The sequence below is a fragment of the Gambusia affinis genome, linkage group LG07 (genome assembly GCF_019740435.1).
Source record: "Gambusia affinis linkage group LG07, SWU_Gaff_1.0, whole genome shotgun sequence".
In the NCBI taxonomy this organism is placed as follows: Eukaryota; Metazoa; Chordata; class Actinopteri; order Cyprinodontiformes; family Poeciliidae; genus Gambusia; species Gambusia affinis.
Window position 1 is genome coordinate 21950484 of NC_057874.1, and position 16295 is coordinate 21966778.

At 39.1% G+C, this 16295-nt stretch overlaps 1 protein-coding gene across 1 annotated transcript; it reads right to left on the minus strand.

Annotated features, from left to right (window-relative positions):
* Window positions 1–1606: 1606 nt before the first annotated feature.
* inka2 (inka box actin regulator 2) lies at window positions 1607–15632 on the minus strand. The gene is made up of 2 exons (XM_044121996.1): window positions 15237–15632; window positions 1607–4730 (listed from the first exon to the last, which is right to left on the minus strand). Exons 1-2 carry the CDS (start codon window positions 15306–15308, stop codon window positions 3474–3476), a joined length of 1329 nt encoding a protein of 442 aa, XP_043977931.1. The 5' UTR covers window positions 15309–15632; the 3' UTR covers window positions 1607–3473.
* Between the last annotated feature and the right edge of the window lie 663 nt (window positions 15633–16295).

A 16295-nucleotide genomic window follows, 5' to 3' on the forward strand; every position in this document is an offset into this window, starting at 1 on the left:
ATATGTATATACATATATATATATGTATATATATATATACATATATATATATATATACATACATATATATACATATATATATATATATATATATATATATATATATAAATATCTCACTCAAAAACATAACTGTTTGAGAAAAAAAAGAGTAAATTGTCTTTTTACAAGACAAAAGAAATTAAACAAATGGATTGTAAATGTTCTGAAAAAACCCCAGAATTAATTAATCTAAGATGAAGTTAAACCCATGAAGTTAGGCTCGTCTGTCCTCATCTCATGATCTTTGTGGTGCATTGTCTTGTTTTGACAAAGTGCTCAGCGTAGAATTATAAACTGACTGATGTGGTTTGATGTTTATCTTGTAAAAAGCATCTTCAGGATTAGATGTCATGAAGTGGCTGTGATGGATTGCCAGGCTGCAAAGTTCATGTTGCTGTTTTATTTATTAAAGTCACAGATGGGGTTGTGGGAGAGATTTAGAATCAGTTTAGTTCACAGTTGATGGTCGGCCTGTGACTGACATGCTGGCTTTTACTCGCGATGAACCTATTAGTCATGCAGCAGCATCGTTCTGCAGAAGCTAAGAGCTGCAGATAGCAGGAGATTTGTCAGGATTTCACATTATATCTTTGGAAATGTGAGCTTTTCCAGGATAGATCACAAAAATATGCATATATTTTTGAACTGATGTGCAGAAGGAATCATTGCAAAACTTGAATTAAATATTAGCTCTAGGGCATCAGGGAACACCCAGGATCTTCATTAAACTCTGTAAATGTTGTAGAGAATCTCAGAATTGGTAACTTGATTTTTGACAAATGTGGCCTTTATGGAAAAATATCATGAATAAATTCATTGTTGAAAGAGAATCTTAAGGAATCCTATGCACCTTTTGCCACAGAGCATGTTTAACATGCATAATGGTGAAACAAGGTAGAGGCAGAATCATTTGCGTGGAACTACTTCTAGTCAGGAGAGACAGAGAAATAGGTCAGAGTTTACGAGAAAACTGAGCTAAATACATGGCAATACTTTTTCAAGAAATTGTAAAATTGTAAATATAAACTGCAAACAATAAATTTACTGTATGATTTAATATTTTCACCAGTAGTCTTGAAAACATTTTTTTTTTTTTTGCAGGTGTTTGATGTAATATATATTGTTCTTGCACTGACTGCAGCATTAAATTTGATCTTAAACGTAAAACTTTTACCACAGTGAAATTATGTAATGTTGATCTCAATCATCCCAACCACAACCTGCAGTTATGTTTTGTAAACCTGAACAACATTGTTGAACTCCAGCCATGCATAACAAAATAATGATTGACTGCAATACTGAAAAGGCATTTAAAAAGCCATTATTTCTTAGATTCTGTAAGGAATTCTAACATGTAAACAAATCTTAGTTTATGTAATTTCTTTCCTGATTGTCATAATATTAAAAGACATGGGAAAAACAAACAATGTAATGTTTTTATCTTGCTGTATTTGTAGTAAATGTGTGAAATTGCTGAAAATACCTCAGACGAGAGCATAGGTTACTTTTAAGTTGTACTGTTGTAATTCTCTCCAAGCACAAAAGTAAAAACATAGAGAAACAGTTATTTCTGTAAAGCAGATTTAATTTATGAAAGTCAGTGACAGATTTACAGCACACAGGACACATAAACACTATAAACAGTTCGCAGAACCCCGGTGAAAAATACCAACAATATCACAAAAAATTACATGGAAGAACAATTTACCAAAAAGAAAGAAATGTTCCAATTACAAAGACATACTGAGTGATTTAACATTTCAGACTGCTGCGTCTTGTTTTAGCTAAATCTGTATGTGTCTGTGTGAGTGTTGGACCCTCTGAATGAGCAGAATGTATTGACCTGAATACTGAGACTATACGCCATATGGATCTTCTGGCCAAGACACTCAAAAGACCTCTGAGGCCTAATCCCTGCTGGCTGAAATGGTTCGTCTGTTACCCCATTTAAGACACAGAAATAAAATATTCTTCTACAATAAGTAAAGAACATCAGATTGTCCTTGCATAACAGTGGTCATCCATTATCAGCAGAGTGTTGTGAGTGAGAGTGGGCAGTGTGGTCTGTAATCCTGAGGGGGGTTGTGAAAAAAGCTGTTGATGCTATTTATGAAAAGTAATATCTGTAAATCCGAGTACTGTGGCATTCTTTACATGCAATGTTGTGACCGCATTTTAAATATTCATATCTGCACAGAATAATGAAAATCATGCAATGGCATATTACAGTAAGTGCTTCTTATCGCTGCTGTTTGTTTGGTGACAGCTATGTACAAATATCTATACATCAGGTACATTAACCTCAACTCGCTTTAATGACTGCTGGTCAATTTTTCCAACCATTTATTATTTCAGCTCTGTTACAGTTCAGCATGTATGCAACATGTAACACCACCATTATAATCCCGATCATTCATGAAGCTTTGGGATTAAACAAGCTTGTTCTGCAACTTTTTCAAGCTACAGACATGCTTTCAATAACGACCGGGTACCAGATGGCTGCCGGTTAGTCAATGTTCACAATTGGCTGTGCCATCTTTTACCTCCTCCCCCTTACTGTGAAACACGCTGTCAGCAAAACTGAAAAGAAAAGTGATTCTGTCCAATTTGAAATCAAGTTTAACAGCATTTATTTAGTGCAGGCTTTGAATTGAACATGCACCATATTTGTCTGTTTGAGCAAATGTAGATCCAAGGAAGAGTTTACTAACTTATATTTGAGACTGATTGAAGTGTGGCAGAGTCTACTTGTATTTTTTCAGTTTTTAATTCCTGAGCAGAGTGAACGAGGCTGGTCCAGTTAAACCTGACTTTCCAAAGCCTTTTTGGAAACAAAAGGAAGCTCAGGACTCTTTAGTGGCAGTGCATTCAGTTGAAGCTGTAAACAGCTTCACATATGGAAACTGTAACAATACAATTTTACTCCTGGTGATTGCTATATATAGATGCAGAGAAGTAATGTGAGTCATGTCGGAGAGTGTAGCAATAAAAAAATGTCTGTTGTAGCTTTTGTAAAGTTTCTGGTGACATTCTGAGAAGGATGTTCATGTCAAAAGTACCATCTTCTGGGACAACCAGACAATCTGTGTGCACACGTGTGAAGACATTTGAAAAATACAAAACTTGAGCATAAATCCTGAAAAAGACTCAGACACACTGCATCACATTTTCAGTCACTCACAGAACACAAGGTTCTCAGATTGTCATACAAAATGTTCGAGACTCACTGTTAGACCTGATAATCTCTGAGTTGCAAGAGGAACATGTGCTGGAGGTGTTGGAAGTGTACCAGATCATTTCTGAAAGATGCAATTATACCCCAGCCTCTTATTCATTCGTCCATTCACTCCTTCCATCAGAGCCGCTCGTACCCCCAGCACCTGTCTCCTAGTCAGTCTGGCAACATTGGCAGCCTTTTGGCCCGAGACTCACTGTTAGACCCACACAGCTGTGTTATAGTCAAACAAGGGTTGCCTTTTCTCCAGACCCATCTCTGGCTGTCTCCTGTCTAGATAAATTCCTGGGAATGGTTGCTGGTAGAACTGGGGGAAGGGCTGGTACTGTTGCTGTTTTCTTTCGGCTTCGGCTAGATGCGGACATGGCCTGCCTTTGCCCTGCTGTCCGTTTGCCCAGAAGGGCAGATAAAAGCTGCCTTTTGACGCCTTAGGAGCCGCTTTCTTAGGCCTTTTGAAAAGGTCACCCTCAGACAGCTCTGGAGCCATCCAGCCAGGCCTCTCTTTGAGGAGTTTGTCCCTGTCAGGCCGAACGCTTCGCAGGAATTTCTTGAAGATGTTTGTGGTAAGCGAGAACTTCTTGCAGATTTCCTGCGAGCGGCTGAGGCGAAGAGGGTGGGCTGGTGTGTCGGGTCTGTCCTCTCCTTCTGTTGTCCTTTCCTGTCTTTTCTTCCTCCTTGACTCTTGTTCTCCATCCTCTCTCTCCACCTCAGGCAGGTCAAGCCAGTTGCCTACAAGGTCTGCAAATACATTGTCACCCAGCACCAGGGGCTGACGGTTGCGGCTGCGGCTCATGAGCGATGATGTCCAGTCGCTGGCATCGTCTGCGCTGTCCTGGGAGTAGTCACTATCCAAAGAAGGCCCCTCTTTGGAGAGGCTGTACAGGATCCCAGGCAGATCCACCACCTGAGCATGACGAGGAGCCTGGGAATGAGGGTATAGCTCTGGCGGTGGGTTTCCCACCATTGGTCCATAAAAGTCTACCTGAGGGGCAGTGTAGCCAGACCACCTTTTGGGTATTGACTCAATGTTGTTTTCACTTCTTGCACTTGTACCACTTCTTTGACTTTCACTCTCACTCTGACTCTCACTCTCCAGACTGGAAGCTGAAGAAGAGAAGAATCCCATGCTGCTTCTGTTTCTTGATGAGGTCTGATCATCCCTACTTAAGGAGTTTCTACTGTCTAAGGATAGCCTCAGACTTGACACTGGACTGGTACTGGGTTCCTCTGGCATGGTTGGTCTTTGCTCGTGCTTTTCACTTAGACCCAAAACTGATGCAGCTGATAGCTGAGTGGTAGTTGAAGAAGGATGTGGGATTCCCCGGTTAATTGGGCGTCCTGAAATGTCTAGGCTTTCCAGCGCTGTCTGGACCTGAAGGAGCTTGAGTTCTTGGAGAGCTCCCATCATTGAATTCATCTGAGCGTGGAGGCCATCTCCAGCTTCTCTCATAGACAGCTGCAAGAAAAGAGAGCAAGGAAAAAATAATGTTGAGAGGTTAAAAACTTGGATATTGAACATTGTTGTAATGTGACAAAATCTAAAAAGGTTCAAGGCATGTAAATATTTTGACTATCTTACAGAGTAAAAGCAGAGGGAAAAAAAAAGACATGCTCTGATTTTAATCAATAAACAAAAAAAGTTGTTAGACATTCTAAACATACTTATTAAATACTCAGAGTACAATGTTTTGAAACCACCAGATCAACCGGGTGCTCCTCATTTCCGGTTAAAATGTGGTCGTGTGACCTAGTTTTGGATGACAATATCCCATATGGCCACCGTATGAGAGGACCTAACCAGTGACAGCTGCAAAACACAGCAGTTTCTTTGTTTTCCTCAGTTTCTTTATCTTCATTTTCTTTTTCTCTTCTTCCATCTGTTTAACCACATATTCACTTGGTAATTTGAGCCACCTTTGTTCCCTCTAATCCAGCACTAATAATATACTTTTATCCTGCTCTCTCTCTTCCTGCTCTCATGTGCTCCTGCCATGTGACTTAGACTAACCGTCTTCTCCTGAAGGCAGATATAAAAGCCCAAAGGCAACACTCTGACCTGTGTCTTAACTTGCAAGCATGAGATTCTACAAACTTCCTCAGCGAGCTCAAATTTTCCCTTAAACTGTTGACACAACAGGTTTATCTTAACATTGTGAACGTGCATGCACTGCCGAAAGTAGCAACTTGATGATGACTCAGCCTGCAGGTAGTCAAACCCCACTTATTAAAAATAATAAAATGTTGGTGGGAAGAAGAAGGTAAGCATGCAAAGAATTGCAACAACATGCCAAACTGTGTGGGAAAATTGTGAAACTTCTGAAGCATGCCTACAAACTGTCATCCGCATCAACCAAACTGCCAAAGTAATTACTCTATCTGACAGATATCTGAGGTAAGTAGCTATTGTGAATGCAAGTAGCTGAACAAATTCTAAACTTAAGCTTAGAAAAACGCAAAAACACAACCTTACCTCACCAAACAGTAAATACAGATAGCCCAGCCAGCCTACACCTCTGTCAATCAGTCAGTGTTGCTCACCATTCAAACTGATCAGTCTGCCCCCATATATAGTCATCCCCATTCAAAATAGAGACACCGTTGGGCTTCACAGCCAATCAGCTCTGCCCGTCTAGACTATAATCCCCATTCAGAGGGCGATGGAAGTGGTGATCAGTCAGGCAGAAATTGATTGACAATGAGATGGGGTGGAACAGCGACAGAAAGTGAGAGGGGTGGTGAGAGTCAGTCGGGTGATCAGCAACAGAGAAAGGTGGGGCTGATGGGAAAGGATACCTCGCCATATGTTTGGATGTTCAAGGGAAAACTGTTGATGGATTCAATTATGGATGACAACATAAGAACACCAGGGAATGTGGTAGGGGGGCAATAGGGGGATAACAACACCAAACTGCAATAGACAGAGTGGAAAGAAAGAGAAAAACCTTAAGGACATGGAGAGAGGGAGAGGCAGACGGTGTTATAGCTTCAAATTTAATAGGAAAAGGAGAAAATACCTTAAAAAAGGTAAAAAGTTGAACTGTCATAAAGTTGCCTCATCCATAAGTTAGTTAGTTTTCTAACTGTAGATTTGTAATGTTACATTCCTCTTGCAAAATGACAACATAAACACTATGAGGTTAGATTTAAAAAAATATCTACATTTCATTTTAATTTTCCAAATAGAGCAAAGACTTCTTGTTTTCTCACAACTCATTTGTGTTTATTCTTCTGAGTTCAAAAAATGCTGCCACGCATTTTGCTAATTTTACCAACAAGTTGGCTGCAACTGAGTTTATTATTTATGAACCATGAATATTATCAATTTAAAATAGCTTTGTGAAAAAGAGAAAAGAAGCCTGTACCAGAAAAGTTGGAAAAATTACTATCATTATAATCATTGTTGTGTACATTTTAAAAACTGTAATAAGCATGTTAATCTTCTTGTTATTTAACCTCAGCTTGACACTTAAACAATGTAAAGACCCGGTTTAAACACTCTGCCTGCCCTCTGGCATATGACACATGAGTGGGTGCATGAAACACCTCGAGGATCAGATAATAAGGCCATTAATGCACATGCTAGGAATAAAAGCCTCCCATCTTACTGCTGGCTCTCTGAATTAAGCAGTAAAGGTACATGTAATTAGCACAATCAGACTGTCTCTTGTCTCTATGCCTTCTACATATGGCTGACTTCATTTGCCGTAATTGTCTGTGTCAGGGAAGGGAAGAGGCAGGGAATCAGCAGATTATCATGGTTTACTTTACTCCACATCAAACATCAACAAGACGAAACACAAGATGACAGGAACAGCTCCGTTCAGTTGGATCCGAGGCAGAAACGGGGCTTTAGTAAAGTTTATACAGGGAGCAGCGATTACTAAACTCTGAGCTGCCGATGAAACCACTTCAATTCATTCAATGTGTTTTGGAAATATTAACTCAAAAGCCAACTGTTCTCAGGCAGTCTAAAATAACCTCACCTGTTTGAAAGTACAATCTGGAACAGCCATAGCATGATTCCCAAAATGCAAGCATTACCTACAAAAAAACAGCCTTTGTTTACTGGCAGCTCTATTCTCAGGTAATATTAATGATTCATGCTGAACTCTGGGGAACAAATAGAAAACTAAGCCCCATTATGCTGACTAACTCTGGGCGCTCCTCTGCTGCCATTTCAGAGCTGAACTTTCTGGCCCAAATATGTCAGACTTTTCAACCTGCATTCTGATAATTGCTCAGGAGGCTAAAAAGGCAACTTTAGAATAATATCCTGCAGCAGTTTCCAGTTTTGTCACAGACAATTTCAGAAGCCCTTATGATTACAATGTGTGAATCAGCTAAGGGGCATATTAGGAACAAGACATAGAAGACCTGATACAAGCTACAGAAGTTGCTGTAGTAGAAAAAGACGCAGGAATCTGTCAAAGCTTATTAAATAAGAGAAGTGGAATGAAATTGGGCTGCAGGAAATCTCACCCAGAAATGCCTGCATCATTAAGACAGTCTTGCAAAGTTTAGCTAAGAGTTCTTTATGTGCTTAAGCCTCCAAGTATTTCAGTGATTTAATCCACCAAGCATATATTTCAATGAGAAGATCTCTTTTTAGAAGCCCAGTCAAGCCAGACAACCCCCATGTTTTTCTTCTGGCTGCAGTGGAGTCGACCAAGCGCACATAATTGCCAATCAAGAGCAGAATGCTTCAGTGTTTAAGGACAAAGGCCGCCAGAGTCAAATTAGTGCAGAATGAAAACTTATTAAGAACTTCTGAACCATTTTATCTAAGAAAACAGTCTCGTCCTTATTGCTCTTTGGTAAGAAGTTGGAATATATGTACAGATGCAACAAATGCCTGCATTTGGTATGAATGCAGGAAGTATAAATAAAGCAATACTCTTCCTCTCATACTGAGCTCCAAATATGCTCAAGCTTGTTCCATTTCAGCAAACTCTGTGTCTTCTCTTTAAACCAGAATGACTGCATAAAAATTCACCGATATGGTGTTAGTGGAAAACAGAATGAAATATATACAAATGTGAAGTCAGAATTTTTGTTTTTGGCTTTTTACTGCTGTTGCCTGCTGTTGACTTTAGTGTGGGTAAACAGAGACCAAGGTCATCAACCCCAAATAGGTCTTCTTGTTTGAAAGGAGCTGACCAGCAACCGCATATTTAATGCTCTCTAACCTCCCTCCAGATCCAACCAAAATTAAAAAAATGAATGGCAAGGCTGTGTTGGTCATAAACAGGAATGGACTGTCCGTCTGCGGGATACAGAGAAGGTCTCTGTGGCTGTGGACGGGCCTGAGGTAATGATGATGATGAAGCACAGCAGCAGAGCTGAACAGCATTCAGTGAAATAAAATAAATTACTGTGCTCAGGATAATGAATGCCTCTTTGGTGATGAAGGCTTTTAGAGTGACTCTGGTGAAAATGCCCTCAGGGGCATCAGTCAGGACAGAAACAAGCATGAATCATTTGAGCAACAGAACATAGGACATAAATGTCTCTTGCACGATGTCATGACAAATTTTAGCTACAAATAGATGGTATTTTTATCCATGAATATCTACTGGGAGTAAGCGTTGAACAAATAATTTTTATTTTTATTTTAAATATCTACTTCTTGTAGTTTCAAAACGATTTCAACCAGTGTCTGGCACAGATGCTCAATTAAAAGACTGGGGAGTTCAAACCCAGTCAACATTTTCTCATGCATCGAAGAGCCTTGGAACTTTTTACTTCCTTGGGCCACTTTTATAGATACTTTGCTTTTAGAAATGCTCTGCAGTCATCTATTTATCCCAGCTTCACTCTTGTCAGAGTCCTTATGCTTTCTCATTTGTCTTGCTTCTAGCACATCAAATTTGAGGGCAAGATGTTAAATTGGTGCCAAATAAACCCCACCTTCTAACAGGTGCCTAATCATACACAGAGCTGAAGCCTTAGCTGTTATTCCTTTTGATCCCATTCATTTACCTGATGTAAAAATAGTAGCTGCAGCCAAGTATCACAGAAAAAATTATAAAGGAGGAAAATCTGAAAAGCTCTGTAAGTGACACATAAATATAATCTTAACAAAAGCAGCCATTGCAAACCTTCTTCAGAGCCTGCTTTTCTCTTAGTAGGTGCTGATTATGCATCATTTTAATCTTGCCCTGCACTATACTTTTGCACATATTTGATATTCAATTTAAGTTCAGTTTTAACCTTTAAAAACAAACCAGAAACATTCATGCTGATTTGATGTAACTCAACTCAATGTTTTTCTGGGGATCTATCCACAGTAACTGGGACACAGGTTCATCCTGATGCTTTTTTAAACTGTAACTTTTTAGACAGTGAACACCTCCACTCTACCTGGGTAGAAACTATAGCACCAAAGCAACCAAAGCGAGGTTAGAAAATCACAACAACTATCCCTTTAAAATAAATCAGTTCAGACCCAATCTAAAAGTGCATCTAGAACCTGCCGCCCAACACTTAGACTCTGTGACGGTGTTCTCAGAAACAGGGAGGTGGTTTAATGACTTGTTTCCTGTGAGAGCTCGTTTATAGCATCAGAAGTGATGGTGCTGCTGTGGGAGGCTGGCGATGATTAGGATCCGTATCATCCTCTTTGGCAGATAATATGTGGGGAACAGGGACAGAGTGGGACTCTATCTGTTGTCTTCTTGGCTGCAAATCTTCATTGGAAGCATCAGTCCCTACGTAGACCTTTGATGGCGCATCAGTTGACGTCAGCAATGTGTGTGTGTGGGCTGTAAAATTCCTCAGCCCCCTCTCACATCAAAAGGAGTGCAAAATCACAGAAGCACTTTCTGAAGAGCATGGATGTGACTACTGATGACTTCAGGATGAAAAGCTTCACTTTTCCAGATTTTAGGAAGCTATTTCAGCTGTTCAATTTGTACTAAATGGGCCAGCATACTAAAATATTAAAATCCCAAATATACAAAGTATTTGATGTTTGTTATTTTGTGTCATACAAATACCTTTGTAACACTCCTTTAAAATCAAATGAAGAGACAAATCCTGGAAATATGTTATTTTCTTTTACTTTGTTATACTTCTTTGAAGATTTTAAGGGACAGTTAAATATTTTTAGAAGAATTGATGCAAATAATTTAGCATGTTAACTGAACCAGAAAGCATTGTTGGCATTTTTTTCAAAATAATAATCTATGTATGCAAAATAAAATCCAGAGATCAAGACCAAAGGGGAATTCTGCCATCTTTAAACTACTTGCGTTTCAATGCAAACACTTTTCTATAACATTTCAACCATCGTCATGTTTTGCCGTGGGCGATTGCTTAGAGAAGTTGATGTTTTACTTTGGATGTAGAGGTAGACGGTTGTGTTGGCAGAGATCTTCCTGTGTAAAACAAATACTCAGAATAGAAGACGTAAAGCATTTCAGGCCAGAATAATCAGAGTAGAAAAGTAAGGCAGTAAGAAAACAAAGGCCTTTCATTTGGCCACTGTGACATTTTTGTTCGATAGACTGCCGTAGACATTTCTTTTTCAGTGTGATTGATCTTTATCAACTTATGAATGAATAATAGCCTTGTCTTTGCCTTCCTACTTTCACCAACAAATTATATTGCAGCAGTGGAGGAAAGTATGGTTCACTGCAAAAGGTGGCAAGGCCTAAGGGGAGCACCACAGGCACTCCAAAAAAGTTAAAAGTTCTGTATGGCTCATTTGTATGTGCAGTCAGTGGGAAGGAGGCATCCTGCTGTGCTGTGTACAGTAATAGCACTGTAAGAAATAAGTGCCGTTTACTGCAGCTGGAGTTGGTGACTTGGAAGATTTACATCTTTTAAACTAATCAGGACTTTACTGGATTATCTGTAGATTAAATCTCAAAATATGTAAACTGGTCACATTCGAACTAGATGCTACTTTGAGAAGAAATAATTTAGAATCTAATCTAAGATTTATAATTAGAACTTCATCATCTGTGTCAAAAACACAAATATAGAACAATTTAAATTTTTTTAGCACAAGGACAAGTCTAAAGCTCTCTTTACAAACTTTGAATTATCATTTTAAACTACAAATATTTTAGTTACTCAACAACTTTACTGATTCAGTTAATTTTTCCATTCATATTTATTGTTTTGTCCTGCAGCACAAAATCTCAGTTAAACCCAGTTGTATCAAAGAACAGACAACACTACAGACCTAAGAACAAGAGGGAGGTTTAGCTGCTGCACTCCCAGCTGAGGTTTTGAAGAATCAGCTTCAAATAAGTTCAAATATTTCTTCACCTTCACTGCTTTTTCTCTAATTATTGTTGATATACGTAATCATGGAGTGCTTCCAACTTAATAGCTGAACAGTTTTAGATTTTCTACAGGCCAGTATTAAGCAGTATGGTGATTCCAACATGTACAAGGAATATTGCACTAAACCTCAAAGTCATCAGAAACCACAAGAAATGAAAGAAGTACGAACTGGACTTAATTATGCACCATGTGTGGCCACAGCAGCATAATTACCCACTCAACTCCCTCAAGAAAAAGAGCTGAACTGTGGCACGTCTTGTTCAAGTTTGTGAGCCATACAAAAAAACAGGCTATATACGGTGGCCCACAGTGATAAACATGCTTTGTTACAGGCTTGTGGCTCCATCTCAAACACAATGATCACCCAGGCAAACTTCACAGCTGCCACAGAGAGCTGGGCCAATTTTAGCCGAGGGGAAGGAAAGGCAGAACAGGAGCCACGAGGGAGGAACAAAACAAACAGGCTCAGAGTTAAACCACTATCTTGCTTTGTGAAACGTTTTCTGATTCAACGCCCAAACGTAGCAAAGGTGAAACTTTCCAGAAGGTTCTACAGGTTTTACGCTGGTGTTTCTCTTTGATTAACGACTTTGTGTTTGTTGGCTTTGGTGTTGAATTCCAGTGATAGTTGGCTTAGAAATTACCCTAAGGCAAGACAGGAAAAAAGATGATAATGAATATAAATCTACCACAGCAGTGCTGATAGTGAAAAGCTGCGATCTGTGTTTTGGTGTCTTCAGTAACGTTGTTAGACAGGTATAAACCCCACATTAGGACAACATGAGTCAAAAATATGTCAGTGTTTGTATTTTTATCTTTGAGTAGGCAGGAAGAGCTTATGCTTTATTTTTTTAATGACTGTCTGCTATAAGAATCATGATTCATGCATGAGTTTGAAAATGTTTCATTGCTGTCTGCACAATAAATAAGAGCTTAATTAAAAGAACAAAGTGATTTTGACAGACTTTTCTCAAGAAGAAAGAAGAAAGACTACGACGCATGACTAGAAAATGGATTTGAAGAAAAAGGTTGTTGGCAGCTTGATTGAACCAAGAAGTTAGGAAAAAAATAGCCGTAAACCTTGTCGGTGTTAGGTTCAGATGTCTGAGAATGACCTGACTCTGACCTACACAGACTGGTACTGCTGACCCTTTACAACATTAAAGCACTTTTATCTAAAGCTAAAGCTGTGAGTTTCACAGGGTTCAGCAGGACTTTAAATGCCATTCTCACATTTAAATCTGGAATTTGAAACTGCAGACTTTATTATGCTGACTTTCCAGCATGTCAGAATAGATCAATGGACATGCTCAATAATGAAAAAGAAAGCTTGTAAATAGCTGCTTTGGTCTTTGCCAAATTTATCAAACATAAATACTAATTGAGTTTAGAAACACAACGCACTTCTTGTTCTTAAGGAAACGTCAAAAATGATTTTAATAACAGTATTTTATGATTAATAAATTAATTGTGTCTGTTTACAAATAAAGCTGATACTGACATACAAAATAAATGAATCTTCAGCTATGCATCATTAATTTTAAAATGTATTTGTCCATGTTTTGGTATGTTTGAAACCTTGACCAAACTTTGATATGTTTGTGTTCACACTTTTTTGCTATTTCCATTCAGTTTCACACAATATGCCAATACAGGAGGATTCCTCCATAGCCAGTCATTCAATAAAATCTATATTTCCATATGTATATATAACTGTTATTAATTAACATTACATGATCACCTGAAATGTAGGGTTTTGTATTGTTATGTGGACAGAAATGAACTGAACACAGGTTGTTGTGCAGATAGTTCCAGCTTAAAATAAAAACTCTCCCTTGAAAATATTACAGCAATTTGTTCTTAGATTCTACTTAATGTTTTCCAGGATGGATATATCACTCCCTGCTGCTTACTGCTGACAACATCTCACCCCCTCCTCCCCCGCATTAAAAAGAGAGTATAAAGGGAGAGTCAGTAATGAGCTGAAACTAAATGAGCATTCAGTCTGATTAACAGGGTGCTTCCTTAAATTGTGAAACCCCCTTATTGAGAAATAAACTACATTGGCTTGCTCAGCATACGAGAGGATGCTCTTGTATTGCAGTGCAATCAAATGAAACTGTTTTGCAAGAACCAGAAAGTAATCAAGTTGAGAGGCATATCATTTAGTGGTGAATTTTATCCAAATCCAAAACTCATTTCTGGTTTAATGCCTAGTCAGGAACCAGAGTGCTTCAAATTCTCAGGTAAACAGGAAATCTTCAAAAACTACAGGGCAGTGGATCCAAACGGATGAGCATGAGGTAACAGAGGTTTAACTGGCAAGGAATTTGCAATAACTTGCCAAAATGTGTAAAGTAAATGTATAATGCTTTAATGTTGCATAACAGTCGTGCAGTGCAATAATTCACTATCCATGTGAGATGTAAGCCTGTTATCAGATTTTTTGACGCCTATTTTGCAGTCAGAGCATAGATTCCTTCTCGTTCGAGTATTAGATGGAGACCAGTCACTGTGGAGGAAATACAGCCAAACCTGGCATGGACACCCTTTATTTTCTGAACAACAGATTGCACCCCACATGGCCTGCTTACTGGGGACACTGCCTCGGTTTTTAACCGGCATCTGCTCTCTTTTCTTCTCATTTGATACTCTGCATGGCACAACACTTTTTTCCACAATGTTACCAAACTGGGATGCGACAGCAATGACACAACACGTCATCCTGGTATCACCGCCACCTCAAGTGCCACTTCACAGACGTGGGACTAATTTGGAGCCGCCAGTAAAGGAAGATTAAACTTAAAAAAAAAAAAAAAGAACACAGCCATCCAAGCAATTTCAGCAGGCTGGTGGCCGACCCAAGAGGAGAAAGAGGGAAAAAAATCTGTTTTTCCTTTGAAGTGGATTCCAAATGAAATCTGTGCCAGTTAATGCTCCTTTGAATCTGACTCCACAGCACGTCCCTGCCAGATGATTCTGGACGCAAGGGTTCCCCTCACAGATTTTCATATCAAAAAGAGAAAAGAGTTAGCAAAACTCAAGCTGAGATCAAACATGTCCGGTCGCCAGTGGACAGATGTTAACACATTGAATAATGGAGTCTAATAAATTCAAATCAGGACATGAGGTTGTGATGAAACTCAACACGACTGCCAGTTTTACTCACACCTCTGAACTCGCAGGAAATCAATCACATTTACTACAACATGTGTGAACAGCATGAAACATATTTTAAACATTCAAGAATTTATAAACCCTCGCAGAGTAAAAACGACTCCTGCTGACAGGGAAGAAGGGGCAACGTTGAGCTCATTAGGGCTTGAAACATCTGCCCCAGATGTGCAGACAATGAGCTGGATGTGTGCACATGTCTCTGATGTTCTCAATGCCTTGAGCATGCAGTTTAATGCATTCATAAAGCCTACATGCATTAGGTGCACATACTAAATCAAATATAAACAACAGCAGCCAAAGCAGCGTAAGAGTTTGATATACAGGACTGTTTCAGGATACAATCTGCAACAAGGAAAAAATATTTATTCTCAAATTAAGGTTTAAAGACAAATTATTAAATTGCCACGTATTTTTGATTACATGTAAGTTAAAATAGCTCAGTTGTGAAAAACGAAAAAAGAAAAACACCAGAGGTGTATTAACCAGAACCTACCAGTTCCTGCTTGAGTCTTCTCAGACACGCGTCCATGTTTCTGGATTCCGGTTTGGAGTTCTGCTCTTCCATTTGACTTATTTTTGTTATTTTTAATTTGTAAGTGTCAGATAAAATGCTTCACCTGCTCGATCATGTCTGAGGAGCTATTTCCCTGTGCAGAGATATTTGAAATCAGCAGCGGAGTGTCTGGAATTAAAAAATGCGCAAATCCTGCTGAGGAATGTGCGTAATGACGCGATGGCCGCTGATGACGAAAATGTGTTTACTCCAAAAAAATGATAATGAGGTCCGTCTGTGTTATGGCTGCGATGGTCCGTTCCTCATCTCTTGCTATAAAGCTGATGGTCTCCCTCTTCCAGTCTCTGTGTATCTACTGTTTCTGTTTCTCCTCCTCCTCTCATATTTTACCATTCAAGACAGCCGCTTACGTTAACCATCCAGTTCCCTCCAATGAGAGAGCCTCTGAGAGCAGAGCGAATCTCATTCAAACCAGGATGAACCAGAAATCCATCATTTATCTTTGGCGAGCAGATTTATCCGCTGTAGCTTACACAGATTTTAGGGAGCTTTAAGTAGAAAAATCAAAACCTCTGGAAATATTTTAATCACATAAAAATATGCTATGTAATTATAGATTTACAGATTCTGCTGACTCTGTTGGTGTAGGAAATTAAAGGACGATGTGTCGTAAGAGGAGCTATAGGGACAGTTTCCTGGCCACCTTCTCTGCAGACTCTAGAGGGAAACACCTGATCCTGGAGCTTTTGTTTCACTGGCTTCGATTTGAGTTTTTATTGGCAGGGATGAAAGAATTGTATATGCAGGACAGGCAGTCTGGAAGATGTTTATCTTCTCCTAGTCAGCTGAAAAGATTGCATTGGCAGCATAATAATTCTTCCCTATTAAAAATCTCAAACATCTCAAGGAGATGTTTAATAGGGAAGCTGACCTAAATAATCCAACCAGTTAAAATATACTGCCATGCAAACATTAAAACCCTCTTTTTATCTGAAACCCGAGGTAACTCTGGAGGAGCAGCTGAGATTCACAGCTCAG

Bases quoted from the DNA above. Each gene is read 5' to 3' on its own strand.
- inka2 (XM_044121996.1), bottom strand. From the start codon at position 15,308: ATGGAAGAGCAGAACTCCAAACCGGAATCCAGAAACATGGACGCGTGT. The intron at 4,731-15,236 runs GTAGGTTCTGGT...CTTTTCTTGCAG, and splicing joins GAAGACTCAAGCAGGAACTG to CTGTCTATGAGAGAAGCTGG.